We start from the raw sequence: 26,782 nt of genomic DNA, 5'->3' as shown, positions 1-26,782 counted from the left end.
ATTTTTCTTTTGCTAGCGAAATAATATTCATCTTGTTAAAGGGAAAGCATATTTGTGTGGCACAAATCATTTAAGAAAATCAATCAGCCTCGAAACAGCTAGAAGTTTCTATTTCAAAATAAAAATGGGGAGAAAACAATCTTAAGCAATATTTTTCAAAGAATGTACAGGATTCTATATAAGAATTTACACAACTCTGTATATTTGAGGTACACAAATTTTTATATAATGTAAACAATTTTGTACATTGAACGTATACAATTTTTCAAAAAACATACACAATTCTATATACTCAACTTACACAATTTTTCAAATAACGTATACAATTCTATAAAGTAAATGAATATAATTTTTCAAAAAAACATTCGCAATTCTATAGATTAAAAATATACAATTTCTAAAAAAATATTCACAACTTTGTACCCTACTGTTATTATAAGCTTTGTCAACTAATTACTACTCTACTATTGTGAACAATTGAAAATTAAAAGCCAGGGAGGGGACCCATTAAAAAGTTAAAAGCCACTCGGTTAATAAAATCTTCTCAATCTTCAATAGTAAAAAGTAAAACTCAGCTTATCTTTCTCTTAAAAATAAAAACAATAAAACTCGAAAATAAATATCAAACAGCAGCACCAACGGCTAGAACCAAATTTAAATAAGCCCTCATCACCTCACCGACCTTCAAATTTCCTATACCTCTTCGTATTCCTTGAGGGTGTCGGAAACAACAAAAATTGTTGAGTATAAAACAACCTTGAAAGGCAAGACAGAATTACATAGTCTCCCTTTTAGAATTCATACCTTGTTGAGTTTCTGTTTGTTTTCTGATACGTTCTTCAATTTGGAGAACAAGGGGTAAGGGTTTGACAGAGACACAAGATTACTGGGGTTCCAAAGAGACTGATATTTTGAAGTTTATTCTTCTTGATCATCAAGATTCTGAATCAAACTTGACAATGGCGGCACTGAGCATTGAAAAAGACTTCGGGGTTCCAAACAGAAAGAGACTGATAATAAAGTCGGGTATTACTGTTCCCAATGCAGAAACAGAAACAGAAATAGTGAAGAAGAAGATTGATCATCATCGTCATCAAGATTCCAAGTCGATCAAGAACTCTGATTATCGAGAGAGCGTTAGGAAACTGTTGGCAGAGGCCTTTTCAAGAGTATCATCTGAAACTGACGAGAGCATATCACCAGCTTTTGACCCAGTTGAAGTGGCTGCTGCAGTAGAGTCTGCAATGTACGAAAGAATTGGGTGGTCTAATCCAATCAAGAAGGCTAAGTATCGCTCAGTCTTGTTCAATCTCAAAGACCCAAAGAACCCGGATTTGAGGCGAAAGGTTGTTCTTGGAGAGATCAAGGCGGAGACCCTTGTAACCATGAGTGCCGAAGAGATGGCCAGCGAGAAAAGGCAGCGTGAGAACATTCAGATAAAGTTGAAAAAGTTGAAGAGGTGTGTGCACGATGCTGATGAAGAAGATAAGGCCACCACTGACATGTTCCAGTGCAGCCGGTGCCGCGAGCGCAAGTGCACCTACTACCAGTTGCAGACCCGGAGTGCCGATGAGCCCATGACAACCTATATCACTTGCGTCAAATGCAACAAACGCTGGAAGGTTTAACCATATTAGGCCTCTAGAATTGAGTCTGAGGAACACTAGTACTCTTGAAAAGAATTATTATTAGTCTAGCTGGGAATTAGCTCCATTATTTTTAGTTTTACATGTCAAGATTTTCTTTTTCATATATCAAGTTTTTATTTTTAATCTTCTCGTCTAATATGTTGTTCTAATTAAACTGTTTGATTTTCTCTTCTTTAGCTTTAGCCATCGATATATCATATAATTGATCAAGGTGATACATATAAAAATTTATTAATGTGTGCTTATTTCACTTTTTTTTTTCATGTTGTGTTTTTGAGTGTGTATGTATATATATAAAAAATAGCACATGATTATTGTTAGAATTTTAATTAGTGTAATTCTTATTAGTACTCAAAATAATAAGAAATATAAGCGTCCAATTGATCATCTTAATTAAAGTCATTTTTTCCCTTTGAGTTTTTCCTAATATTTTGAATAGTCATAAGTCCATAACATTCTTATAAATTAAATATTAGGATATAACAAAACTATGCTACATCTACAAGAAGACATAAAATTGATAAAATTAAATATAACAAAAGCATTATAAGCAACCATAAAATACATAAGATTAATTTAAATCCAATCAAATTCGACTATTGTGGTCAAAAAGTAAGTTCAAGTTGAAAGAAATCATAAACCATAAGATATATAAATAGAAATCGAACCAAAGCATAATTTGGTATCTAATTATTTAATATAGAACCAAAAAAATAAATAAAAAGGAAAAAGAAGAATTTTGTACTTCTCAAGATTCGCTTGATTTCAAATAAGAAATTTTTTTTTTTTTTAAGTAAGAGGGAGGAGCTAAACTATGCCAAAGAATAATGAGTTTTTTGTTAATTTTTATTTAATTTTCACCTCAAATTTTCTTTGTTTTCTATACTAGGCTATTTTTTTTATTTATTATGGAAGATTTGTAATGGTATATAAATTTGGGTAGTTTTGTGTTATAATTCCTAAGCACAGATTCTCTCTTTTCATTACTTTGGTTTAATTTAAATTTGGTTTACTATTTAGTTGTTTTTAGAGGTGACAATTTGAGTTTCACACAACATTTGGATAGTATTTCAATTAGCTATGTGACTATTTGATTAATTGCCTAATACAAACAATAGGTTTTAGGAAAATTATTAGGTACTCCTGGAATATTATAAATGTGTACTCCCTCTTTTCACATGAATGGTGAGTCCTACCATGAATTTAATTAGTGGGATCCACCATTCATGTGAGGAGAGGGAGTAAGCATTTATAGTACTCCGGAAGTATACAATAATTTCCCTAGGTTTTATAGATTGCACAAAAATTATTGCAATGATTTTGTAACCATATTTGAATATTATAGGCATAATTGTATGTACGACCACAAAAATTATTAAGACAAAAGGGAAACCACATTTATGCCAAAGAAGAACGGAAACTATGGTTTGAGATTCTTACAACAAAGTAACCAATTATTTATAATTGAAATATAAACCAAAAAAACTAAAATTACTTAAAATAAGAATTTTGGAATGTCATTTTTATTAATTTAATTTTAATTATTTCATTAAATTATTTAATAATATATAATATTTATTTATTTATTTAGTAATATTATATATATATATACACACACACACTATTTATTTATTTATTTACAAAAGTGGACTAAATGGACCAAAGTGAACCAAATGGGACTAAATTGGACTGAAGTGGACAGAAGTGGACCAAAATGGATCGAATAGACCAAGTGAAAATAAAATGGACCGAAATGGACTGAATTAGACCGTAATGGACAGAATAAGACCGAACTAGACCACAATGGACCGAAGTAGACCTAAATAGACTGAATGGGACCGAAGTAGACCGAGCTGGACCGAATAGAAGATAAACTAAAATATTTGTATATTCAGATGTTATTAATTGTATGGCTATGTGATTTGTGATATAATTAATAATTTTAATATGAAAATTGTATAATAAAAAAAAAACCTTAAATAAATCAAAGGAAAAAAGAAAAGAAATTGAAATAATATTTCAAATAAAAAACTTTGAAAATTCTCAATAAATTTGACAATGGTGGTGACTTAGTTGTTGTTTGGTGTTCTTCATTTGAAGTATTCTTCGATGTCATTGCACTTGGATCTCCTATAAAACTTAATTCTTGTCACAATTTCACAAATCAATTAATTGAAAATTTTATTACATTCAAAAATTCATAAAAATGAAGGAAATAATGTGTGTGGTTGTTTACAAAATTGACCAATTATTTTCAATTATCTATCAGGATGAGAGAAGCTAACGTATGTAAAACCTTAACATATTGAGCACCAAGAACCTAGGAAAAAAAAGTAGAAGGACTTGAATTTTGGGATGTTTAGGGATCAAAGAAAAATTGAGGTGGAGAAGATGGGTAGAGAGGGATCATGTGGCTATATAATTATTTAGGATTCCACATTGAGAATTTAGTGGAGAAATGAAGAATTTAAGAAACCAAAATGTTATAGGAGAGAGAGAGAGAGATGAAAATTTTACTACATTTAAGAATTATAAACAGGTTTTTGGATGGATACTTCAATGGATCAGTAATGTTGTTAATTCTAAAATTGATATACACCACTTATTATGTGTTTTTTTTTTTTTTTTTTTTTGGGCTACTGCACATTAATGGGCACTTTTTGAAATTTATATAGACTACAACCAAAAAAAATGATGTCCTTTTGATTGAAGGAAATTAAGAGGTATATGCCATAACGACGTCGTTTTTATTAGAGCAATTTGAGAAAATAATACTCCACATGTAACAGCTCATTTTATTTAAGGAATGTCAAATTAAGGATTTAGGAACAATTCGAAGAGGTTATAGTGCATTTAAGGTATAATTTTAAAGACCCATTTATTTAAAAGGAGGGCTAGAATACACAATCAGTTTTTTCTTTTTTTTTATTCTCAAAAAAAAAAATTTGTGAAGAAAATACACGATCAGTTTTAATTAGTGTAAAATACCACATATTTGTAATTTGTAACATATAGTGTGGTGGGAAAGATGTACTTGTGTTTACCCAAAAAAAAAAGGTTGTAATTTGTAATAGATGTACCATTTATTCTATAGTTAAATATAAATTAACTTTTTTTTGGTAGGATGGAGCCTAATTGGTAGAAAATTAGTGAAATTAATATTTTACATTTAAGATAATGTATATGTGTGTGTATACTCTGTTGATATCACGTTTAAAATAATCCATTTGATGTAATGGACAACATCCTTTTATGTTATGGCTAGTCGCTAACCAATACAATGCACAGAATGATTAGCAAATGTTAAATAAATAAATATATATTCACTTTTTTCAATGCTACGATTAGTTAAAACAGAATGATAATCAAATTAATACTTGATAAAAGGAGGGAAGGAGATAATTAGAAATAAAGACAAAGTTAGTTATTCAAAAATAAATTATAAATAATAGCAAAAAGAAATACAATCAAATTAAAGAATAAAAATAATACAAAAACCAATTAAATAAAGAGAGAGAGAGAGAGAGAGAGAGAGAGAGAGAGAGGACCTATTAAACGAAATCAGATATCTATGGGCAGAAACTTTACTTGGGAATGCATAATCCAATCTATTCCAAACCTATTGTGACTGAAATTTCAACTAAAATTTTTGTCAAATATGAAACACATAAACAACCCAATTTCAAGGGCAAAGCTTGGTCCAAAAATCGGCTGAGTATATACAATTTAAAAGAAATCAATACTTATATTAATTAACCCTAAAATTAGGGTAACATTAAATAACGTCAACAATTATTTATTGGAAAAGCAAAAAGAAAGCAACATGTGTCCAAGGATCATATGCAATGCACATGAGACCCTTAGTCATTATGTGGCAATTGCAGCATACCGGCAAAGCTTGGTCCAAAAATCGGCTGAGTACATAATTCAAAAGAAATCAATACTTATATTAATTACCCTAAAAGCAATACTTATAACGTCGACAATTATTTATTGGAAAAGTAAAGAGAAAGCAACATGTGTTCAAGGGTCATGTGCAATGCACATGAGATCCTTAGACATTATGTGGCAATTGCAGCATACCAATTTCAAGGGCAAAGCTTGGTCCAAAAATTGGCTGAGTGCATACAATTCAAAAGAAATCAATACTTATATTAATTAACCCTAAAATTAGGGTAACATTAAATAACATTAACAATTATTTGTTGGGATTTTGTTTTCAAGTGTAATTCGCGATAGTAGCGTGAGAGTAGTAGTCTTTTGCGGCTGAACGGGTTCTAATAGAGTTTTATAAAAATAAAACTAAAAATAAATAAATAATTAATGACGTGGAAAAAATAAGAACAAAACGGATCATGAAGAATTGTAGCAGGGTCGGTTTTTTCTTTGATAACAATGTGTTATATATAGAGGTAGTCGTAGCCTGAAAGTAGGCTAGACTTCTAAAGTATATATTAACGAAGCAACAATGGTTTAGACTTCAAAAAAAAAAAAATTTATATATATATATATATGCAATATATATAAGCTTTACATTTAAATAAATTATAATAAATAAACCAATGTGTATATACTTTAATATATGTAAAAAAAATTTTGAAAAAATATATGTAAACTTAATATATTGGATATGATGTGAAACATTTAAACTATTCATTTAAAAAAAAGTGAAACATGTAAGCTTCAATGATCAGCTTTTGAACATAATATCATATATTAAACCTTTTGAATTTTGCATTCACAAGTCTTTTTTAGGGTGAGTAAAATTGTTAGCAAAAAGTATTTAAATTTTTTAGAAATTAATCTACCTTTTTAGCATTTAGGACTGTGTTCAAAAAATTTAGGGACGTCTTACTTCTTCTTCTTTTTTTCTTTTTCCAAAACTACAAACGATCTACTGTGCATAATCCACAATTAAAAATAAAAATTGTGTAAATAGTAGGTCAATTTGAAAGCGATAAATTGCTCTAATAAAAAGTTAAACACATTAAGGTGTGAAAAATTGTGCGTTTATAACCTTCTAAGATGGAGGGGAAAAAAAAAAGTTTTCCACTAAAAATATATGATGGCTTAAAGACTACACTAAATTGCTCCAATTTTGAATTATTCGAAGATTTCAGGGGCAAGCTCGGTAATTTGTACTTTGTTTAATAGGGAAGCTGAACTAGCTTTTTACCGGGAAAACGAAACGAATTATATAACTGAAAAAACTGTTGGTTTCCTTATTTGACCAAAACACCCTTTGCTATATTTCATTATTTCTGCATATTCAGTGCAATTCCGCTGCTATTTTTTCCATAACAGCAAGGGTAGATTTTAACCTCCAGTTCAAGAACCCAAGATTCATAGTTAGCCTTAGATTTTAGTTCCACAATCACTCCCAGTTTTCACATAGGTTTCATTTGCTTTCATCAAAGAATTTTCATTGTAGCAGAGAACACAAAGCCAGCTTTTTCATGGCCACAGCAAGAAACATGAAGAGCTCCTTCATAACTGAGAACCCATCACCATTCTTTCACTACTTGCTTTCACTTTCTCCATTGGCTTCCCTTGTCAACTCCCCAAAGAAAAGTCCAAGAAACCACAAGCTTTGTACACCCCAAAACCTCTCACTCTACTTTCTTTCTCTCATACTTTCCTTCACTTTCTTGGGTTTTTCCATTCTCAGCTTCTTGTTTGTTTCCCAAGCTTCCTCCTCTTCATGTCATCTCAGCTCTCCCTCGTCACCATTTTCATTTCCTTCTCTGAAGTCTTCTGAGTACTCTCCGATCAACTTAGTCTCTCTTTTATCAACAACTTCGGATGACGAGGATGAGCCAAAACTGTCAAACAGTGTGATGGTACCGTTACCGGTTCATGGGGTTGTTAGGAATAATGTTTCTGAGGAGGAGAGAGAGTTCTGGGAGCAACCAGATGGGCTGGGGTACAAACCATGCTTGGATTTTAGTATTGGGTATAGGAAAGCGTCTCTGAAGATTTCAAAGGAGAAGAGGAGGTTCTTGGTGGTGGTGGCCTCTGGGGGACTAAACCAGCAGAGAAATCAGATTGTTGATGCTGTTGTTATTGCAAGAATTATTGGGGCTGCATTGGTTGTGCCAGTCTTGCAGGTTAATCTGATATGGGGCGATGAAAGGTAAAAGAGAAAGACGTAACTAAGTTTGATGTGTTTAGTACTTTAGTCCTTTGAATGTATATATTTCCTGCACTCATTTATTGTGACATATGAATAGTAACATTAGTAGATTAAAGTATTGGTCAACTCTTAATGTCTAGAGGAATTCATGGTTCATAAATTTTTTCCTAATGAAATCCTTCATTATCTCATCAAAGCAGCAAAAGTTTTTATGTTTCTAGCTTCTATCACACATTTGACCAGTTCAGCATGATGTCTATACAATTTTTACATTTAATTATTAGAATTGTCCTGTATTGAAGGCCATTATGTATGGAAATCAATTTGTCAATTTGTTTTTGTAATAACTGCAGTGAGTTTTCGGATATATTTGATGTAAAACATTTCAAGAGGACTTTACAAGCTGATGTACGCGTTGTATCATCTCTTCCTTCCACTCATTTGATGTCAAGGCAGACCATTGAAAACAAGATTCCTTATGATGTTTCTCCGCTCTGGATTCGAAACAGATTCTTTAGACAAGTAAGGAATCCTTTGTTGATGGAAATTCCATCTGCTGCATTTTATCATGATTTAGCTGCTAAGGTGAGGTTAGGACTGGAAAGCAATTTTAAAAAATTACATATAGTTTACACTTATAACTTCTTAACTTTGTATTAATTCAAAGAAATTTCACCAACGAAGTGTTAGTAGGTAGAATGCGAATTCAGAATTGAAGATGCACTCATTATAATTTTTTTTTCATAAAGAACAATCAATTAGATATATGTGCGTGCATGTGTGCCAGTTGTTCTAGTGGCTCTAAAAGTCATTCATATTTGAGTTTCCCTTGAAATACATTTGATGGATCATGCAGCTAAATGAAGAGGGTGTTCTGGTGTTGAAAGGTTTAGATTCTAAACTCTCAAAGAATCTTCCATATGATCTGCAGAAGCTTCGATGTAAGGTACATGGAAATCAATCTCCATTAAATTCATATCAAACAATCATCAGTGTAGTTCTATAGCCTAATTATGTCCCATTTCATCTTCATATTGCAGGTAGCCTTTCATGCATTAAGATATGCAGCACCAATTAGGGAGCTTGGATATCGGCTTGCAAGGAGAATGTGGATTGAAGGCCCTTTCATTGCCCTCCATCTCCGGCTAGAGAAGGATGTGTGGGTCAGAACTGGATGTCTCACTGGTTTGGGCACAGAACATGATGACATCATCACCAAGGTTCGGGAGTCTCAACCCGAATACCTGACAGGAAGGTTAAACATGACCTACACTCAACGACGACTTGCTGGACTATGCCCCCTAAATGCATTAGAAATGGCAAGGTAAATCAGAAATTCATAACTGCATATGTATAATCCTTGATAAAGATTTTAAGACTGTAACTGGAGAGAATTTTAAATGTGTTGTTATTGCAGGCTCCTAAAGGCTCTAGGAGCACCTGGAAGTGCACGGATATATATTGCAGGTGGAGAGCCATTTGGGAGAAACAAGGCTTTGCAGCCACTTGTGGCAGAATTTCCAAATGTTGTGACAAAGGAAAAGTTGGCACAAAATGGAGAACTTTCACAGTACATTAACAAGTCCTCAGCTCTGGCTGCCATTGACTACATTGTCTCCCTGAGCAGTGATGTCTTTGTACCTTCCCATGGTGGAAATATGGGACGAGCAATGCAAGTAAGTGACCAAGACTTCTAATACTAGCTACTTCCATGAAGAAGTCCTATTAGTATCAGCTCATGGAAACCCTGGAAAAATAGTAGTTTCCAATTAAAACTTTAGCCCCTTATTGCAGAAAACAAAAAGATAGTACAATCTAGTTTGATGGAATGATAATTGCTAAAGACAGTACAATATAGTTTGATAGAACTGATAATTGCTAAATGCAAAGTTTCCATTTTATATTGTTGTTATGTAACTTCATCCCACAAATCATCAATCTGGATAGGCATCTGGATTGCCATCTGATTAGTGGCGACTAGAAATCTGACATGATGTCAAAATAATATTTATGTCTGTGGTGCAACTGCTAAATTTGTGTTAGTTTATCTCATTCTTTCTGCATTGCATTTTTGACTTAACAGGGTCATCGTGCCTATGTCGGGCATAGGAAATATATAAAGCCAAACAAGCGATCCATGCTTCCTTTTTTCGATGATACCTCCATTTCTGATGCAGAATTCAGAAGCATCATGAGGAACCTGCACAGCAAATCTCAGGGGCAGCCTGAGATGAGAGCTAACAGGAGGGATAGAGATGTGATTGCGTATCCCATACCTGAGTGCATGTGCAAACACAAAACAGGCATATTTTGAAGCATCTTAATGAGTAAATTGGTTCCCTTTTCTTTTGGGAATCTCAATGAGTATACTCATTTGTAAATCATTTCATATAAACTTGTAAGATTTTTGTTCATCCATCAAATCACTACTAGCATGATGTTCAGTACTATATTGTTTGGACTAATGCTCAAAGCCCAGGAAACAGCCGCAGCGCCACATTAACCTCTTTCACTTATAGGCAATCGTGTCGAGGTTGGTATTTCTTCTTTGCATTATACAAGCATAGATGCAACTTCCATGGATGCTATGTGCTATGATGAGGCTGCCCAAAGCTCTTTTGAAGAATAAGAAAGCCATTATCTCTGATTTTTTGCAAAATAAAATGATTTTCATTTTTGTTTTTTGAAAATCTCCTACATCCTGCAAGGCTGGAGCAAATGATTTCTTTAAGAAAATGGATCTCTGTCACACATAAAACCAGTGTACTTCAAGATTAAAACATAAACCATATCTAGAAAATTAACTGTTAACTGAAAGAGAGGATACAAATCCTCAATACGTATTCTTGAAACACCACAAGCAATGAACCATGCAAAACATAACAATCAAACTCATCAAGGAAATGAAAAAGCTAAAAGTTAGATGACTAAGAAGTAAGATCACAATTAAGTTCTTTCTACTGTCATTCATTCCTTCCAACTTTGGCTCATTGATTGTTGTCCAATGTTTAACTCGATCTCCAAAAGTTTGGAAACAAAGGTTGGCATAGTTTTCAAAATCATCACTATATTTTACTTATATGCAAAATGATGTAACAATTCAAACTCAATTTATTATTAAGCAAGATTAGTATTTATATAAATTTCAAATGTGTAAAAAATAAAAATTGCATACACAATCCTGCAATTCAAGAAGCTGTCATACTCATCTTGAAGAGCTTTTGGTAAGTCAAAGTGGAATAATGTCACAAAAGGGATTATGCCTTCACAAGATTAAAACATTAAATAAGTATAAATTGAGAGCAATGGCCTTCAAGATGTAGTATTAGAATAAGTGGTCATTCAAAGTACATTTTAAATTGCATTCTTACCATTATGGAGTAGTCCATTGATAAACTTTTGTAGAAATCAATGCCTCAGAGTCCCCTCTGCAAGTTTTTTGATGAAGAATATAATGATTGGTAAAGATGATTTACAAATATTTTGCCTTTTGGCTAATTATCATTATAATTTGATAGGTTCTTTGTTTTGTTTTCCTTTGTATGTTTTCTCCCCTTATTAAAGACAACAATGCTACAGACAGAGTACATTCTACCAAATAAAAAAGACGACAAAGAAGACCGTATGGAAAGAGAAATTCAATTTCCTTTTTCCACTTTTCTGAGGTTGTACAGGTTTTAATCCTTTTATCATGCAGCAAATTGATCGTATGAGGTTGGATCATACCTTAGGCTCAAATCTTAAGCAAAGGTATTTCAGATTAGTTCAGTGTTGAATATGATTACCAGCAAACAGGACAGGTTTTAGCATTCTTACCATGTTTCTAGTGATAGACGTCCAAAACCTCAGAAGCTAATTAGCAAGAACTGATTTTTTTTTTTTTTTCCCGAAGGCAAATACCAAGGAAGACGTGAGCCAACAGCAAATTTTCCTCCCATATGACATTCACACAAATAAGCTTAATTTGCTTGCAATAAGCAAAACAATGACTGCGAATGTGACAAAAACTTTATTTCTAGCAAGACAAAATTGAAAGAACAGAAATAATCAAAAACAAATTATTAACTCTGATGATGATATTCACCATTTTCATACCACTTGCAAATATTCCACAAATATTCCAACAAGGTCTGCTAAAATAAAATTACAAATGATCTCAGAAGGCACAAAGCATCTTTCGTTTTGGTTTTTTCACAAAACTCAATCTAATTTACTAAAGTGTTCCCTTCTTCCTCACCATCTTCTCCGGCAACTTCTCCCTCTTCTTCTCACTACTCTTCATAACCTTCGCCTTCTTCTTTGGGTCCACCATATAAACTTTTTTGCGTTTGAGACTGTAATAGTCTCTCTCCATTTTCATTAAAAAATGACACCATGTTGGCAGGCGTTGTAATATTTGTGATAATTCTTATTGGAAATGACTGACTTGGAATGTGAAATTATAACAACGCTTGAGACTTTTAGAGTTAGCTAGTTTTGTAACTTTGGTATGAATATAAATGAAGAGAAACTTAAAACATCAGTGGATGAGGAGTGAAAATTAATTATTTCTGCATATGATTGGCTTATATTTAGCTTTCCCTGCTTCAGCTGTATCATCATCTTCTCTTTTACTGCACAGTCGGCTTACTTATCTTCAACTAGGATCTTTTCATTGTCTTTTTTTAAAAATCCGAATGATTTGCTCATATAATCGCCAATTCAAGCATCAAGCCTGCCAAAGAAATACATCTAGCGGACCATGACCACAGTGTCAACCAACCATGGGCTTCTAGTGGGAAAGAATGAGTCCATCATAATGAAAATCAATTGGCACACATGGAAACAATATAAAAAGAAAAAATTTACAAAAAAAGAGCATACAAATTTCCATTCTCTGATAGGCTACTACATTAAAAATTAGATACCAATGAAGTGACAGTCTTTGCTGCTGAAGCCTTTTCTTTTCCCAATGCAAAATGAATCCATCACAAATACGAACAGTAATTTGCGCCTTTTTCTATTCATTCATTCTCCAACCTACAATTTTTCTTATGTCAAAATCCTAACATCCTTTCATTTGTATTGAGCTTACTTACCAGAAATCTTACATTTTACTAAGTAAGGAAAGAAAAACGAAGAAGTCGTTAGTAGAAGCTCAGTAAGGTTGTTTCCTAGATTGCAAAAACTATATTACAAGTTAGTTGTCAGAACTGCAACTCTAAGCCTATCATGTGATTCACATTACTTATTTACAGTAAGTACTTCAAAGATGGACAGAATATTAGTATTAAGCTAACGCTGATCGATCCCTGTATTGAGCTTATGTGAAGTGCGAGCAGCAACTATATGTTTCAGATGTAAAGCAGCCAAAAGCCTAGGCCAATTCGCGGCAGGTGAATTGTCAACTTGAAACTCAAGAAGCTTTTGGTGTTTCCTGTAATAATCTTCCACTGCCTTGCTCTGGGGAGAAAAAGACAATAATTTCATCAGAACTCATCCCAAGAAGGCTTGCAGTCAGAGAGATGGAAATCAACAAGATAACAATTGCAATTGGAAGAATAAGAGTATAACAAGGAGTTCAAACTAAAAGACTATCAAGAAGAATAAAAACCAGACAGGAAGTGTTGATATATCAATATCACATTTGAGACATGACATTGCACAACCTAAGTCAATTGACTTTCTGGAAGGAAATTAGCCATTTCAAAACATGCAAATTCGAGGATGTGTTATTACAATTCGGATATAAAACAAACTCAAGATGTGGGATATGCTCAAACTGTACGTCCCCAAAAGTTATTTCTGCTCTTTCTCTTTGTATAACTAAGAGGTCACTTACCATAGTGGCATCACACTAAGAAAGAAAATAACAGAAGGTACAAAATTTGTTAGAGAACAGGAACTTTGATTTGCCTCACTGCCTAATGTAGAGATAGGTTTTTGGTGTCCCATTTCATATTCCACCATGGGATGTGCAAATTTGTGACTGGACCAAAAATAGCAGGAACCATCCCAAGTAATACAGATAAAAACAATATAACGCCAAGCTGGATATTCAAGATTAAGTACTACAGATCAGGAAGAATCTACCAATATAAGGAAGCACCAAAATATGAGAATTGAAGACTACCTGCTTTGCATACTGTTCGATTCTTTCCCTTGAGGTACCATCTGCATCACAATTAAGGATTTTGGTTGAGTAACATGCAAGGACATATCAGAAACTTGTTTCCCTCTTGAAACTCAATTTGGGGAGGGAAAAGGGGGATACTACCTCCATGGTGCTTCATGAAGCTATCCTCCATGGATTTGAAATTCACAACCAGATCAATCTTGCCAAGTTGGTCAAGGATCTCCTGTGGCAAAAATTAAGAGTTCATGGCAGCATTAGTGTCAAGTTGTGTTATCATCAATTCGGTTAATTCTTATGAGCTACAAATATGCCCTGTGAAACACAATATCTTGACCAGCACTAACACATCTATAATTACATAAAGTCTGTAAATAAATCCATAATTACATCCCTTTCATGTTGAACAATAACAATTTTTCTGGGAATCTAAAACATTTAACTAATCTAACAAAGACAGGCACATTCAACGAATGAAATCTGCATGAAGTACATCAAAAGAAGGCAAGTTTCTCTGATAAAAGACTTACAGCCTGGATTCTTGAACAAGGAATTCCATCCAGTATAAACCCACTTTCACCTCGGGAATACCCATCTTCCAACCTCTTTGACAACAGCTGAAATAGTATACCCTCTGGAACAATTGCTCCTCGATTGACAGCAGTTGCAATCTATTTTTCAGAAGATGAAAAAACACATAAAGAAACATAAAGTGAGTGCGCTATTGCATCAGTTCCAAATCCAATAAAGGTTGATTCCACTTCAAAAAAAAAAATTTCTTTTTCTGGAAAAAATTTCCAAATGCATCTGTGAGTTCATCATAGCTTAAATTTAATAATAATAAAAAAAGCACAGTAGTTCCCATTATACAATTATATAATAATGATAATGCAAACATGGAATAATTTCTTTAGAATAGTCATAAATTAGAGAAACTAATTTTTCCAACTTGGTTCACTTATTCATTGCATCTTAAATTGCACAATGCGTCTTTACATAAACAATTGTAAGTAATTTCACAGCCGATAACTCGTAGCCTCGCAATTTTGCATAACTAAACTTTTGGATAATTAATTTGGCATAATTAAACTAAACTAATTAGAACTGTATTATCTAGAAGCCAACTTGCAATCATTTCTTTAAAGCACCTTTAACAGCAATAACAAAATTAGGATAATAATAATAATAAATAATAATGTGACAAGTCATGACAATATTAATATTAATATAAATCTATCACCCCAAAGATTTTATAATTTTTATGTAATTTCCCACAAGAAATTATTCAAGAACACAAAAAATACTTCAAAAATAACAAGAAAAGGGCATTTGTGTAATTTAATAAGACATATTTTATCATTCTGATTCAGCTCGCCATTGATATTACTTACCGCGACTTTCAAATATACATTTAAATGACCAAAAAACCCTCAGTCCCAAATCTAATTTACAGCTTCCATCAAGAAACAGAGAAAGAAAGCAAAAGAAATGTGAACTGAGAGGAGAGGAGAGTAGACCTGTTTGTAGAGAGAAGAGCGAGGGTTGAGGTCTTGACAGACGAGGGTAGAAATGGAAATGTGAGGGACTTGAAGAAGCTTCGAGATCCTTCGAGCGAACACGTGCCTTTTGGCGCTTGGATTACCTATGAAAGACCACTGGACCGGATTGGTTGGAACAAAGGCCTCCGATTCCGACATTGGAATTGGACCGTAACGACGCGGCAGCTTGTGGTTGTAGTAGTAGTTGGAGTCGGAGTCGGAGTCGGAGTCGGGTTGTGGCTGAGCTGCTGTGGCGGAGTTGGAGTAGAATCGGCTCACAAAGAAGTCAGTGAGTCGGCTGAGTATCGACGGCGCCGCTGCTGTTATTGCCGCGGCTTTGGTGGCGCTGCTGCGGCGTAGTTCGATCATGGCGCGAAAGTGAGAGAGAGAAAGAGAGAATTTGAGAAATAACGAAAAAGTGGAAATGAGTTATAGGTGTGAAAATGACCTTACTATTTTGGGATTTTTACATAAAATGCCATCGTTTCTTGGTTCTTGCGCGCCATTTCTTGTTGGAAATTCCTTTTTATTTTTTTAAAATGGAAAAGGTTAGAAATAAAATATATTTGGAGAGCCTTCTTGTTCTTATCTTATATTATTATTCATTAATCTTTTTCTCTTTTTTTTTTTTGGGTAAATATTATTCAATATTCATGAACTATAAATAAATGTTACTTTATTATATAAAAAATTAAATGAAGGACGAAATGATTTCTTTTGATGACTATAAAAATTTTAAAAACAAAAGGATTATTATTATTATTATTATTTCATTTGAGGATAAATCATATTTCAATCTTGTATTTTATTGATGATTTTTTAAACTAAATCAATGTACTTTTATAAATTTTAAATCAAATTAATTTTATAGAGAAGTTATTGATGTACCAATAGCTTAGCAAAAATGGGAGCTATTCAGAGTATTGATTTCCACTTTTTGTATGGAAAATGTGTTAGCTTTTGATAAAGTTGAGCATTCTTATAATAGAATGGTTGTTTCTGATTAATATTTTATGCTTGATTAACCAGAAATAAATAAAAGGAATGCTTAAACACAAAACGACATTATGTGCTGGCATTATTTTCATACATCCCTCCTTTCCTTGTTTGTTTCATGTTCAAATCTTTCATTTGCTTGCTACTTGGAAGTAATACATGTGCTTATTATATATGAACATTATTTTCCTCTAAACCACACGATATCGCTTTATTTAAATATTTTCCAATATCAACTTAGGTAAACAAATTTATGGTTCAATAAAATATATTTTTGAGTATATAATTTCACTTAAATATTTTCCAGTATCAACTTAAGTACAACAAGTTTATGGTTTAATTGAAATATATTTTTAAGTATATAATTTCATTATGGTTTAATTGAAATATATTTTTTAAGTATATAATTTCATTTGAAACTTTTATGTTTAATTTGAAATTGCCTTTAAACTACTTAGAATGTAACCCATCACACTTACCTGCAAATTGAAATAAATGCTGTTGCTTCTTGCTTGAAATGCAATTTATCTAAAAAATGTCACGAGTGATAGATGGCTCAGCAGTCAGCTAAATAGAGGCCATCTAAAAAATAGATGAGTGAAAATTAATTATTTCTGCATATGATTGGCTTATATGTAGCTTTCCCCGCTTCAGCTGGGTCATCATCTTCTCTTTTGCTGCATGATTGGATTATTTATCTTCAACTAGGATATTTTGCAAACAAAAAATTGGCAAAAAATAGTAGTCATATACAGTGGCTTGATTCTCGTACACCATTTTCTATGTCTTTTTTAAAATCTGAATGATTTGCTCATATAATCGCCAATCCAAGCATCGAGCGTGCCAAAGAAACACATCTAACGGACCATGACCACAGTGTCAACCAACCATGGGCTTCTAGTGGGAATGAATGAGTCCATCATAATGAAAATCAATTGGCACACATGGGAACAATATAAAAAGAAAAAATTAACAAAAAGGAGCATACAAATTTCCATTCTCTATAGGCCACTGCATTAAATAATTAGATACTAATGAAGTGACAGTCTTTGCTGCTGAAGCCTTTTCTTTTTCCCAATGCAAAATGAATCCATCACAAATACGAACAGTAATTTGCGCCTTTTAACTGCATTTCTATTCATTCATTCTCCAACCTACAATTTTTCTTATGTCAAAATCCTAACATCTTTTCATTTGTATTGAGCTTACTTACCAAAAATCTTACATTTTACAAAGTAAGGAAAGAAAAACAAAGAAGTCGTTGGAAGAAGCTCAGTAAGGTTGTTTCCTGGATTGCAAAAACTGTATTACAAGTTAGTTGTCAGAACTGCAACTCTAGGCCTATCATGTGATTCACATGACTTATTTACAGTAAGTACTTCAAACATGGACAGAATATTAGTATTAAGCTAATGCCGATCGATCCCTGTATTGAGCTTATGTGAAGTGCGAGCAGCAACTATATGTTTCAGATGTAAAGCAGCCAAAAGCCTAGGCCAATTCGCACCAGGTGAACTGTCAACTTGAAACTCAAGAAGCTTTTGCTGTTTCCTGTAATAATCTTCCAGTGCCTTGCTCTGGGGAGAAAAAGATAATACCTTCATCAGAACTCATCCCAAGAAGGCTTGCAGTCAGAGACGTGGAAATCAACAAGATAACAATTGCAATTGGAAAAATAAGAGTATAACAAGGAGTTCAAACTAAAAGACCATCAAGAAGAATAAAAACCAGACAGGAAGTGTTGATATATCAATATCACATTTGAGACATGACATTGCACAACCTAAGTCAATTGACTTTCTGGAAGGAAATTAACCATTTCAAAACATGCAAATTCGAGGATGGGTTACTACAATTCGGACATAAAACAAACTCAAGATGTGCGATATACTCAAGCTGTACATCCCCAAAAGTTATATCTGTTCTTTCTCTTTGGATAACTAAGAGGTCACTTACCATGGTGGCATCACACTAAGAAAGAAAATAACAGAAGTTACAAAATTTGTTAGAGAACAGGAACTTTGATTTGTCTCACTGCCTAATGTAGAGATAGGTTTTTGGTGTCCCATTTCATATTCCACTATGGGATGTGCAAATTTGTGACTGGACCAAAAATAGCAGGAACCAACCCAAGTAATACAGATAAAAACAAGATAATGCCAAGCCGGATATTCACAATTAAGTACTACAGATCAGGAAGAATCTACCAATATAAGGAAGCACCAAAATATGAGAATTGAAGACTACCTGCTTTGCATACCGTTCGATTCTTTCCCTCGAGGTACCCTCTGCATCACAATTAAGGATTTTGGTTGAGTAACATGCAAGGACATATCAGAAACTTGTTTCTCTCTTGAAATTCAATTTGGGGAGGGAAAAGGGGGATACTACCTCCATGGTGCTTCATGAAGCTATCCTCCATGGATTTGAAATTCACAACCAGATCAATCTTGCCAAGTTGGTCAAGGATCTCCTGTGACAAAAATTAAGAGTTCATGGTAGAATTAAGTGTCAAGTCGTGTTATCAACTTATCATCAATTGGGTTATTTCTTATGGGGTGCAAAGATGCCCTATGGAACACAATATCTCGACCAGCACTAACACATCTATAATTAATTAAAGTCTGTAAATAAACCATAATTACACCCCTTTCATGTTGAACAATAACAATTTTTCTGGGAACCTAAAAACATTTAACTAATCTAACAAAGACAGGTACATTCAATGAATGAAATCTGCATGAGGTCCATCAAAAGAAGGCAAGTTTCTCTGATAAAGGACTTTTTTTTTTTTTTTTTTGAAATAACTCTGACAAAAGACTTACAGCCTGGATTCTTGAACGAGGAATTCCATCCAGTATAAACCCACTTTCACCTTGGGAATACCCATCTTCCAACCTCTTTGACAACAGCCGAAATAGTATATCCTCCGGTACTATGGCTCCGCCATTGACAGCATTTGCAATCTATTTTTAGAAGATGAAAAATGGAAAATACACAAAGATAAACATCAAGTGAGTATGCTATTGCATCAGTTCTAATAAAGGCTGATTCCACTTCAAATTTTTTTCTTTTTTGGGAAAATTTTCCAAATGCATCTGTAGGTTTATCAAAGCTTTAATTTAATAAGAAATAAGCACAGTAGTTCCCATTATACTACATTCATTGAAGTTATGAAATCCTCAAAAATAAATTACAAATTTATAATAATAATGGATAATACTGACATGGCATAATTACTTTAGAATAGTCATAAATTATATTGTTTAAAAAAAAAAAAAAAACTAATTTTTCCAACTTAAGACACTTATTCATTGCCTCTTAAATTGCACCATGCATCTTTACAAAAACAAATGTAAGTAATTTCACAACAGATATCTCGTAATTTGGCATAATTAAACTAAACTAATCAATCCTATTTTATAATTAGAACTGTATTATCTAGGAGCCAACTTGCAATCATTTCTTTAAAGCACCTTTAACAACAAAAACAAAATTAATAAAATAACAATGTGACAAGCCATGATATTTTGCACAAAATTATTCATAAATCTATCCTCACTTTCCAAAGATTTTATACAATACAACAATAATATATATATATATATATATTAAAAGCAAAATCCAATTAGATTTTCAATCGAATTCTCAATTTTGTGACATATGTCCCATCTAATTTTTAATTTTTGTACTAACTAAATTATTGAGTGTAGAAATCAAAGAGTCCAAATCCAATGAAATTCCAAATTGGAGTCTAATTTTGTGCCATGTATCCATCTAATTCTTTTAATTTTTATGGCAAATGAATTATTTGGTGCAAAAACCAAAGAGTTTAAAATTAAATTCTAAATTATATATATTTATATATGTGTATAAAAAAAAAATTATAATTTGAACAGTGTAATTATGATTGTTTTCACTTGTTCCTGTGTATATGCACAGGTAACACACCAGTTAATATTAATATAAATCTATCCTCCCAAAGATTTTATTTAATTCCCCAAAATAAATTATTCGAGAACACAAAAATACTTTTTAAAAAAACAAGAAATGGGTATTTGTGTAATTTAGCAAGGCAGATGTTTTATCATTCTGATTCAGCTCGCCAACGGTATTATAACTTACCGTGACTTTCAAATATAATTTAAATGACCAAACTACCCTCAGTCCCAAATCTAATTTACAACTACACACCAAGAAACAGAAAGAAAGAAAGAAAGCAAAAGAAACTTGAACTGAGAGGAGACCTGTTTGTAGAGAGAAGAGCGAGGGTTGAGGTCTTGACAGACGAGGGTAGAAATGGAAATGCGAGGGACTTCTAGAAGCTTCGAGATCCTTTGAGCGAACACGTGCCTTTTAGCGCTCGGGTTCCCTATGAAAGACCACTGGACCGGGTTGGTTGGAACAAAGGCCTCCGAGTCCGACGACATTGGATTTGGACCGTAACGACGCGGCGGCTTGCGGTTGTTGTAGTAGTAGTAGTAGTTGGAGTCGGAGGAGGAGTAGTCATCGTCGTCGGAGTCGGAGTCGGGTTGTGTCTGAGCTGCTGTGGCGGAGTTGGAGTGGAATAGGCTCACAAAGAAGTCCGTGAGTCGGCAGAGTAGCGGCGCCGCCGTTATTGCGGCGGCTTTGGTGGCGCTGCTGCGGCGTAGTTCGATCATGGCGCGAAAGTGAGAGAGAGAGAGAGAGAGAATTTGAGAAATAACGAAAAAATGGAAATGAGTGCTAGGTGTGGAAATGACCTTACTATTTTGGGATTTTTACATAAATTGCCATCGTTTCTTGGTTCGTTAGATGGAAAAGTTAGGAATAAAATATATATTGGTGGAGAGCCTTCTTGTTCTTATCTTATATTATTCATTAATCTTTTTCTTTTTCTTTTTTAGGTGAATATTATTCAATATTCATGAACTATAAAGAAATGTTACTTTATTATAAAATAAAATATAAAAAAAATTAGATCAAAGACGAGGTGATTTCATTTGATGACTATAAAAAAAAAAAAAAATTAAAAATTATTTTTATTTTATTTTAGGGTAAATCATATTTCAATCTTGTATTTTATTGATGATTTTTTAAACGTATTGTATTTCAATCCTTTCTCAAAAAAAAAAAAAAAAAAAAACACTTAAGTAAAACAAATTTATGGTTTAATTGAAATATATTTTTAAACATATAATTTCATTTGAAACTTTTATGTTTAATTTGAAATCACCTTTAAACTATGCAAAATGTAAAATATGCAAAGAAGAAACAGAACAATTGGCAGCAACATCTTAGAAAAAGAAAGAAAGAAAGCATAAACACCAAAGAGAAACATAAATCTTCTGCCAAAAACTACTTATTGTCATACAATTAAACCAAAGGCCTCAACTTTAGGGATATAAGAGAATAATTCACCAATAAGACAAGAAACAATCAAACACCCAAGTCTCACATGCCCTGCTTGAGCATTGATCGAACCCTCATTGGAAGTCCATAAAGCCGAATAAACCCAGCAGCGTCGGCCTGATCATAAATCTGGCTGCTCTCAAAAGATGAAATATCTTGCCTATACAGGCTATAAGGGCTCTTACGGCTAGCTACAGAAACTGAACCTTTGTATAGTTTGAGTGTAACTGAACCTGTTGTAGTCTCAGTGATTTTTTCCATAAATGCATCCATTGACTCGCGAAGTGGATCAAACCATCTGCCTGCATAAACTAGCTCAGCATACTTGAGTGCAAGTGAATCTTTAAGTTGCATGCTTTCTCGATCAATTGTTAAAGACTCCAACCCCTGTACAGCCTCGAAGAGGATTGTCCCACCTGGAGTTTCATAGACTCCACGGCTCTTCATACCAACTAATCGGTTTTCAACCATGTCAATTCGGCCAATTCCATGCTTCCCACCAATCTCGTTGAGTTCAGTAAGTAGAGACGCAGGCGATAGCACCTTCCCATTAACTGAAACAGGAAGACCCGACTCTATCCCAATTTCAATATATCTACAGGAAATGAAAGCATAGAAAAAAAAGAATTAAAAAAAGCGGAATAGAAAATAATAGATAATGATACAGAGGGGTTAAACTAAAAATTCAATAAGGAAGCTTACTCGGGTTTGTCAGGTGCCTCTTCTGGGTCCACAGTCAACATGTACATATCCTTCTTAGGTTCGTTTGCTGGGTCTTCCAAAATGTCACCCTTTAAAGGCATGGAAATGAAACTCATGAGGGAGAGTGAGAGAATTAAAAGGTGACCATGAGAGCAAAAATAAGCTTATTTCCTACCAACAGTTTCTGAGCAACTGACATAAAACAAAGAGCTATACTAAGATTGAAATTTCAGCAGAAATTTGACAAGACAAAACAGGAAATGGAGAGGTGAATGTTACCTCATGGCTAAGGTGCCATAGGTTCCTATCCCTGCTGTATATGGATTTCTTTGTTACTGGTACAGGTACATTATGCTTCTTAGCGTATTCAATAGCATCTTCTCTCCCTGTAATATCCCATTCCCTCCAAGGAGCCACAACATTTAGCTTGGGATTCAGAGCAAAGAATGTGAGCTCAAAGCGAACCTGAATACACAAAATAGTATGAGAGACTGTGTCAGACAAAAAAACAGAACACAATGGGTCATAAAATTTAGAGCTCAATCATGAGGCATGCCTGATCATTTCCTTTTCCAGTGCATCCATGAGCGACAGCATCAGCTCCTACTTCTTTGGCAATATCCACCATGGCCTGTTTTTTAAATATATCATTACAAAGATTTAAAATTTATCAGATGGAAAACGAAATTTCATGATGCCATTAAAACACAACTGATGACAAGAAGCTCAGAAACGAAAAGGCTTCCTTGAACAAAAATAATATCCATTTTTATTTTATTTAAATTACCCAAAAAAGTACCAATAGGGTTTCTACACTCAACTCTATCAGAGACAACAAATGGAAATAAAAACAGATGATAGAAAAATCAAGAACACTTCTAAAAGAGCCGCAAACTGTATTATTAATTTCTCTTGAAAAATCTGCATGCTTGCCATATTTAAACCTACTAAACACAACAAACTTCAAAGTAGGAGCTCACTTTTGCAATAGCAGGGCGAGCCATCGAGGTTCCCAGCAAATATTTCCTCTCATAAATTGCACCAGCTCTCAAGCAAGGAAAAATAAAATCTCGTACAAATTCCTCCTTCAAGTCCTTCACCACTAACTGAGAAGCCCCACTGGCTTTGGCCTTTGCTTCCAACCCTTCCAATTCCCCAACACCCTATAAATTTGGCATTTCAGATAAGCACACAATTAATATGAATGCAACTGGTCAAGTGGGAATGAAGGATACCATCTAAAACTAATTGTACAGGAAGACTAAATAAGTAAAGGAACTTTGAGCAAGTAGATGTTGCTACTTAACATACCTGACCAACATCAGCAGTAAAGCAAACAACATCACAGCCATAGTTCTCCCTGCAAGGGAAAGGTTTGTTAAAAAATATATCATGGGAAAACAAATAATTCAAATGCATTAACCAGCACCACAAAACATTAAAATCAGAAAGCAAGCAGCATTTAATCCATTCAAGTAAGGTAATAATTCAACAAAGTCTGCAAAGGAGACATGTTAAGCATGGAGCTAATATTTAATCAGGCACAAAAACTGCTGTTTTATCTGTAATTCAAGAAGACACGTTCAAGCATGAAATATTAAAAACAGAAAGCAGGCAGCATCTATAGTTCGTCACTGCCTGAGTAAACAGCGGAATACTTATGATGAAGTCATCCCAACCACTACCTAACACAGTTAGTCAGTTACTAAAAACTGCTGTTTTATCTCCTCCAAACTCACTAGCTATCTCTCCTCATAAAATAAATATTATAAAACTACCAGTCCCGGATTGCCATCAAAGAGAGCATGAATCTAATTTCATATTTTAATCAATTGTATTCCAAACACACCAATCTAAAACTGAAGAACCCTGAATACTTGTACAGTGGAAACATAATTAGGGGAATGTTCCAAACCATAAAGCAGGGACTACAAAACATATAACAGGAGACATACCTTAGCCATGGGACTATGACTGATGTGTCTAAGCCACCACTATAAGCTAGAACTACCTTATTCAATTTGCCACGTAACCCTATACCCTTTGTAGCTTCAGAAATTTCCATCTCTCTATCACTCTGCAAAACTGCTTGAATAACTGCATCTCAAGGGCAAATAAGCTAAGTATGTCCCAAAAAATAAAAATAAAGAAATAAATAAAGTTATAAGCCAAACTAAACAGGCTAGCATATTCATTACTTAAGGTTTTAACATTTAAGCACTTAATTAACTCATTGCAAACTAAGTCATGATAGCTAGCAAGCCATCAATACAATAACACTACATGAAAAAGAATGAACAACAATAGAAAGTATTAACTGATATTGACTTCTCTAAAGAGAAAATCTATTGGGCTATATACCAAACAAGAATATTTCAGAAACAAGTATTCCAAAACAAACTCACCTTGATTTTTACGAAACTTAGTTATATTGCCACCATTACTAATAGTAGCAACAGCATGACCATGAAGCTCACTCGTTCTAGCCACCAACTGTAAAAAAATCCAAATTAATCACATTACTTATACAACAAACATTTATTTAGAAAGACGCAGAGAATAAGTCTAGTGACAAAAATTTTAATGACATATTGCATTCAGTGCGTAGAAAGTGGTGTCAATAGTGGGCCAAACTGAAAGTGGTGTCAATTGTGGTGTCAATCACAACTTTGTAAGTTTTAAGGTAGACACTGGCACTGCTCTTAAGTTGTAAGGTAAAATTACCTCGGATGCTGAAGACAACTTCCTTGGGCAGCTTACTTTATCATTAAACTGCAATGACTCTGTGATTGGAATCAGTTACAGCATAATCTCAGAGATTCAATTTCTAATAACAAAACCCAAACATAAAAAATTGCAACCCAAACATAATCTCAGAGATTCAATTTCTCCATTCTCTTTCAAAGACTTAATTTCAAATAACAAATCCCAAACATAACAAATGCAATCAAACTATTTGAAACACAAAATTCTCCATCCCAACAGTACTCAGCAAAAAACAATCCTACCTGTGTAGTAAATTTTCTATTTAGCTTCACCCAAAAAATAAAAATAAAAATCTTTGAATTCGAATAGTGGAAAAGATCCAATTTTGGGGGCCAAGAAATTATTTTTTCACAAAACAAATTGAGCCCAGAATAATTAAAACAAAAAAGTTGTGCAATTAACATGCAAATACAGAATGTGATTGAATCATGCAAATAAATCTCATAGAACAAAAATAATAATAACAAAAGATACAATTTTGGGTGCCAAGAAATCATTTTTTTCACAAAACAATTTGAACCCAGAATTATTAAACAATCAAAAAAAAATATTTTCAATTAACATGCAAATACAGAATGTGATTGAAACATTCAAATAAATCTCAAAGAAAACAAAAATAACAAAAATAAAAGATACAATTTTGCGTGCCAAGAAATCATTTTTTTCACAAAACAATTTGAACCCAGAAATTTTTTTTAAAATTATTTTCAATTAACATGCAAACACTGCATGTGATTGAATCATGAAAGTAAATCTCAAATAATAATAAATAAATAAAATCAAAGAAAAACTGAAAAGCCCAGAACATGTACCTCTCTTTGGTACTTGAAAAGCAAGGCTGGTGGGTGAGCATGAAGAAATAGCTTTGAGCTGAGCCATTTCTATCTCTTTCTCTCTCTGTGATTGTTTGTGTGTGTGCGTTTCAGTCTCTGAAATCAGTGAGTTGTGTGGACCCGTGTGTTGTGTTGTGCGGTAGCTACTAGCTAGGGTTTTAGAAGGGCGCGAAAAGTATACAAGGGAATTGAGAAAACGGTGTCGTTTTGTGAGAGCGTAGTGGCACTTGTCTGCCACCAACTACGGAAAAAAAAAAGAGCCCACAGAGCTGACAAAGAAATCGACAAATAATTCGTGGGTGAGAGACTGACGAAAAGCGTGACTGGAGCTTATTATGATTCCACTCCTCATTTGTCTACAAACTTTTGAAAAAAAAAAAATTTTATTTTTTTATATAGATATTATCTCTAAATTTTTGAGATAAATGTCAATGTCAATCTCCTACTTGTTAACCAATTAATTCCTAAGTAATAAAATTCCTAAATTTAATAATTAAAAACTATTTGTAGTCTCATAAGGCGCATATAAAAACAACATAAATACAAACACAACCCATAAATAAAATGATCAAATCCTTGTTGTAGGAAAAAATACAAAATTTGATCATTCCTTGTTGTAGGAAAAAATACAAAATTTGATCATTCTTAAATAATAAATAGAT

At 33.3% G+C, this 26,782-nt stretch overlaps 5 protein-coding genes across 5 annotated transcripts; 2 read left to right on the top strand and 3 right to left on the bottom strand.

Moving 5' to 3' along the window:
- Positions 1–959: 959 nt before the first annotated feature.
- Positions 960–1,628, top strand: LOC115964220 (transcription elongation factor TFIIS-like). Its single transcript, XM_031083578.1, has 2 exons — positions 960–1,026; positions 1,156–1,628. Exons 1-2 carry the CDS (start codon positions 960–962, stop codon positions 1,626–1,628), a joined length of 540 nt encoding a protein of 179 aa, XP_030939438.1.
- A 5,299-nt stretch (positions 1,629–6,927) lies between these two features.
- On the top strand, positions 6,928–10,390 carry LOC115965603 (O-fucosyltransferase 37-like). The gene is made up of 6 exons (XM_031084865.1): positions 6,928–7,782; positions 8,136–8,304; positions 8,639–8,728; positions 8,823–9,106; positions 9,200–9,458; positions 9,866–10,390. The coding sequence occupies exons 1-6, from the start codon at positions 7,106–7,108 to the stop codon at positions 10,094–10,096; spliced, it is 1,710 nt and encodes a 569-aa protein (XP_030940725.1). The 5' UTR covers positions 6,928–7,105; the 3' UTR covers positions 10,097–10,390.
- A 2,326-nt stretch (positions 10,391–12,716) lies between these two features.
- Positions 12,717–15,855, bottom strand: LOC115962566 (probable adenylate kinase 7, mitochondrial). The gene is made up of 5 exons (XM_031081426.1): positions 15,412–15,855; positions 14,425–14,565; positions 14,039–14,120; positions 13,895–13,935; positions 12,717–13,224 (listed from the first exon to the last, which is right to left on the bottom strand). Exons 1-5 carry the CDS (start codon positions 15,799–15,801, stop codon positions 13,057–13,059), a joined length of 822 nt encoding a protein of 273 aa, XP_030937286.1. The 5' UTR covers positions 15,802–15,855; the 3' UTR covers positions 12,717–13,056.
- Positions 15,856–17,564: 1,709 nt separating this feature from the next.
- LOC115965926 (probable adenylate kinase 7, mitochondrial) lies at positions 17,565–21,262 on the bottom strand. Its single transcript, XM_031085242.1, has 5 exons — positions 20,676–21,262; positions 19,254–19,394; positions 18,820–18,901; positions 18,676–18,716; positions 17,565–18,005 (listed from the first exon to the last, which is right to left on the bottom strand). The coding sequence occupies exons 1-5, from the start codon at positions 21,087–21,089 to the stop codon at positions 17,838–17,840; spliced, it is 846 nt and encodes a 281-aa protein (XP_030941102.1). The 5' UTR covers positions 21,090–21,262; the 3' UTR covers positions 17,565–17,837.
- A 460-nt stretch (positions 21,263–21,722) lies between these two features.
- LOC115964039 (argininosuccinate synthase, chloroplastic-like) lies at positions 21,723–26,380 on the bottom strand. The gene is made up of 10 exons (XM_031083325.1): positions 26,100–26,380; positions 25,246–25,304; positions 24,927–25,014; positions 24,477–24,618; positions 23,833–23,881; positions 23,502–23,684; positions 23,078–23,152; positions 22,801–22,986; positions 22,522–22,610; positions 21,723–22,414 (listed from the first exon to the last, which is right to left on the bottom strand). The coding sequence occupies exons 1-10, from the start codon at positions 26,164–26,166 to the stop codon at positions 21,862–21,864; spliced, it is 1,491 nt and encodes a 496-aa protein (XP_030939185.1). The 5' UTR covers positions 26,167–26,380; the 3' UTR covers positions 21,723–21,861.
- Positions 26,381–26,782: the final 402 nt, after the last annotated feature.

The sequence above is a fragment of the Quercus lobata genome, chromosome 10 (assembly GCF_001633185.2).
Source record: "Quercus lobata isolate SW786 chromosome 10, ValleyOak3.0 Primary Assembly, whole genome shotgun sequence".
NCBI lineage: Eukaryota > Viridiplantae > Streptophyta > Magnoliopsida > Fagales > Fagaceae > Quercus > Quercus lobata.
This window is presented reverse-complemented; position numbering and strand designations above follow the sequence as displayed.

Coding starts and splice junctions, on each gene's coding strand:
- LOC115962566 (XM_031081426.1), bottom strand. CDS start 15,801: ATGATCGAACTACGCCGCAGCAGCGCCACCAAAGCCGCGGCAATAACA. Junction 13,936..14,038: donor CTTCATGAAGCACCATGGAG/GTAGTATCCCCC, acceptor ATTGTGATGCAG/ATGGTACCTCAAGGGAAAGA. Junction 13,225..13,894: donor TCGAACAGTATGCAAAGCAG/GTAGTCTTCAAT, acceptor TTTTCTCCCCAG/AGCAAGGCAGTGGAAGATTA.
- LOC115965603 (XM_031084865.1), top strand. CDS start 7,106: ATGGCCACAGCAAGAAACATGAAGAGCTCCTTCATAACTGAGAACCCA. Junction 9,107..9,199: donor AATGCATTAGAAATGGCAAG/GTAAATCAGAAA, acceptor TTGTTATTGCAG/GCTCCTAAAGGCTCTAGGAG. Junction 9,459..9,865: donor ATATGGGACGAGCAATGCAA/GTAAGTGACCAA, acceptor TTGACTTAACAG/GGTCATCGTGCCTATGTCGG.
- LOC115964220 (XM_031083578.1), top strand. CDS start 960: ATGGCGGCACTGAGCATTGAAAAAGACTTCGGGGTTCCAAACAGAAAG. Junction 1,027..1,155: donor GAGACTGATAATAAAGTCGG/GTATTACTGTTC, acceptor AACTGTTGGCAG/AGGCCTTTTCAAGAGTATCA.
- LOC115965926 (XM_031085242.1), bottom strand. CDS start 21,089: ATGATCGAACTACGCCGCAGCAGCGCCACCAAAGCCGCCGCAATAACG. Junction 18,902..19,253: donor CTCGTTCAAGAATCCAGGCT/GTAAGTCTTTTG, acceptor TTTTTGTCACAG/GAGATCCTTGACCAACTTGG. Junction 18,717..18,819: donor CTTCATGAAGCACCATGGAG/GTAGTATCCCCC, acceptor ATTGTGATGCAG/AGGGTACCTCGAGGGAAAGA.
- LOC115964039 (XM_031083325.1), bottom strand. CDS start 26,166: ATGGCTCAGCTCAAAGCTATTTCTTCATGCTCACCCACCAGCCTTGCT. Junction 23,882..24,476: donor GTCATAGTCCCATGGCTAAG/GTATGTCTCCTG, acceptor TTTCCCTTGCAG/GGAGAACTATGGCTGTGATG. Junction 23,153..23,501: donor CTCGCCCTGCTATTGCAAAA/GTGAGCTCCTAC, acceptor TTTAAAAAACAG/GCCATGGTGGATATTGCCAA.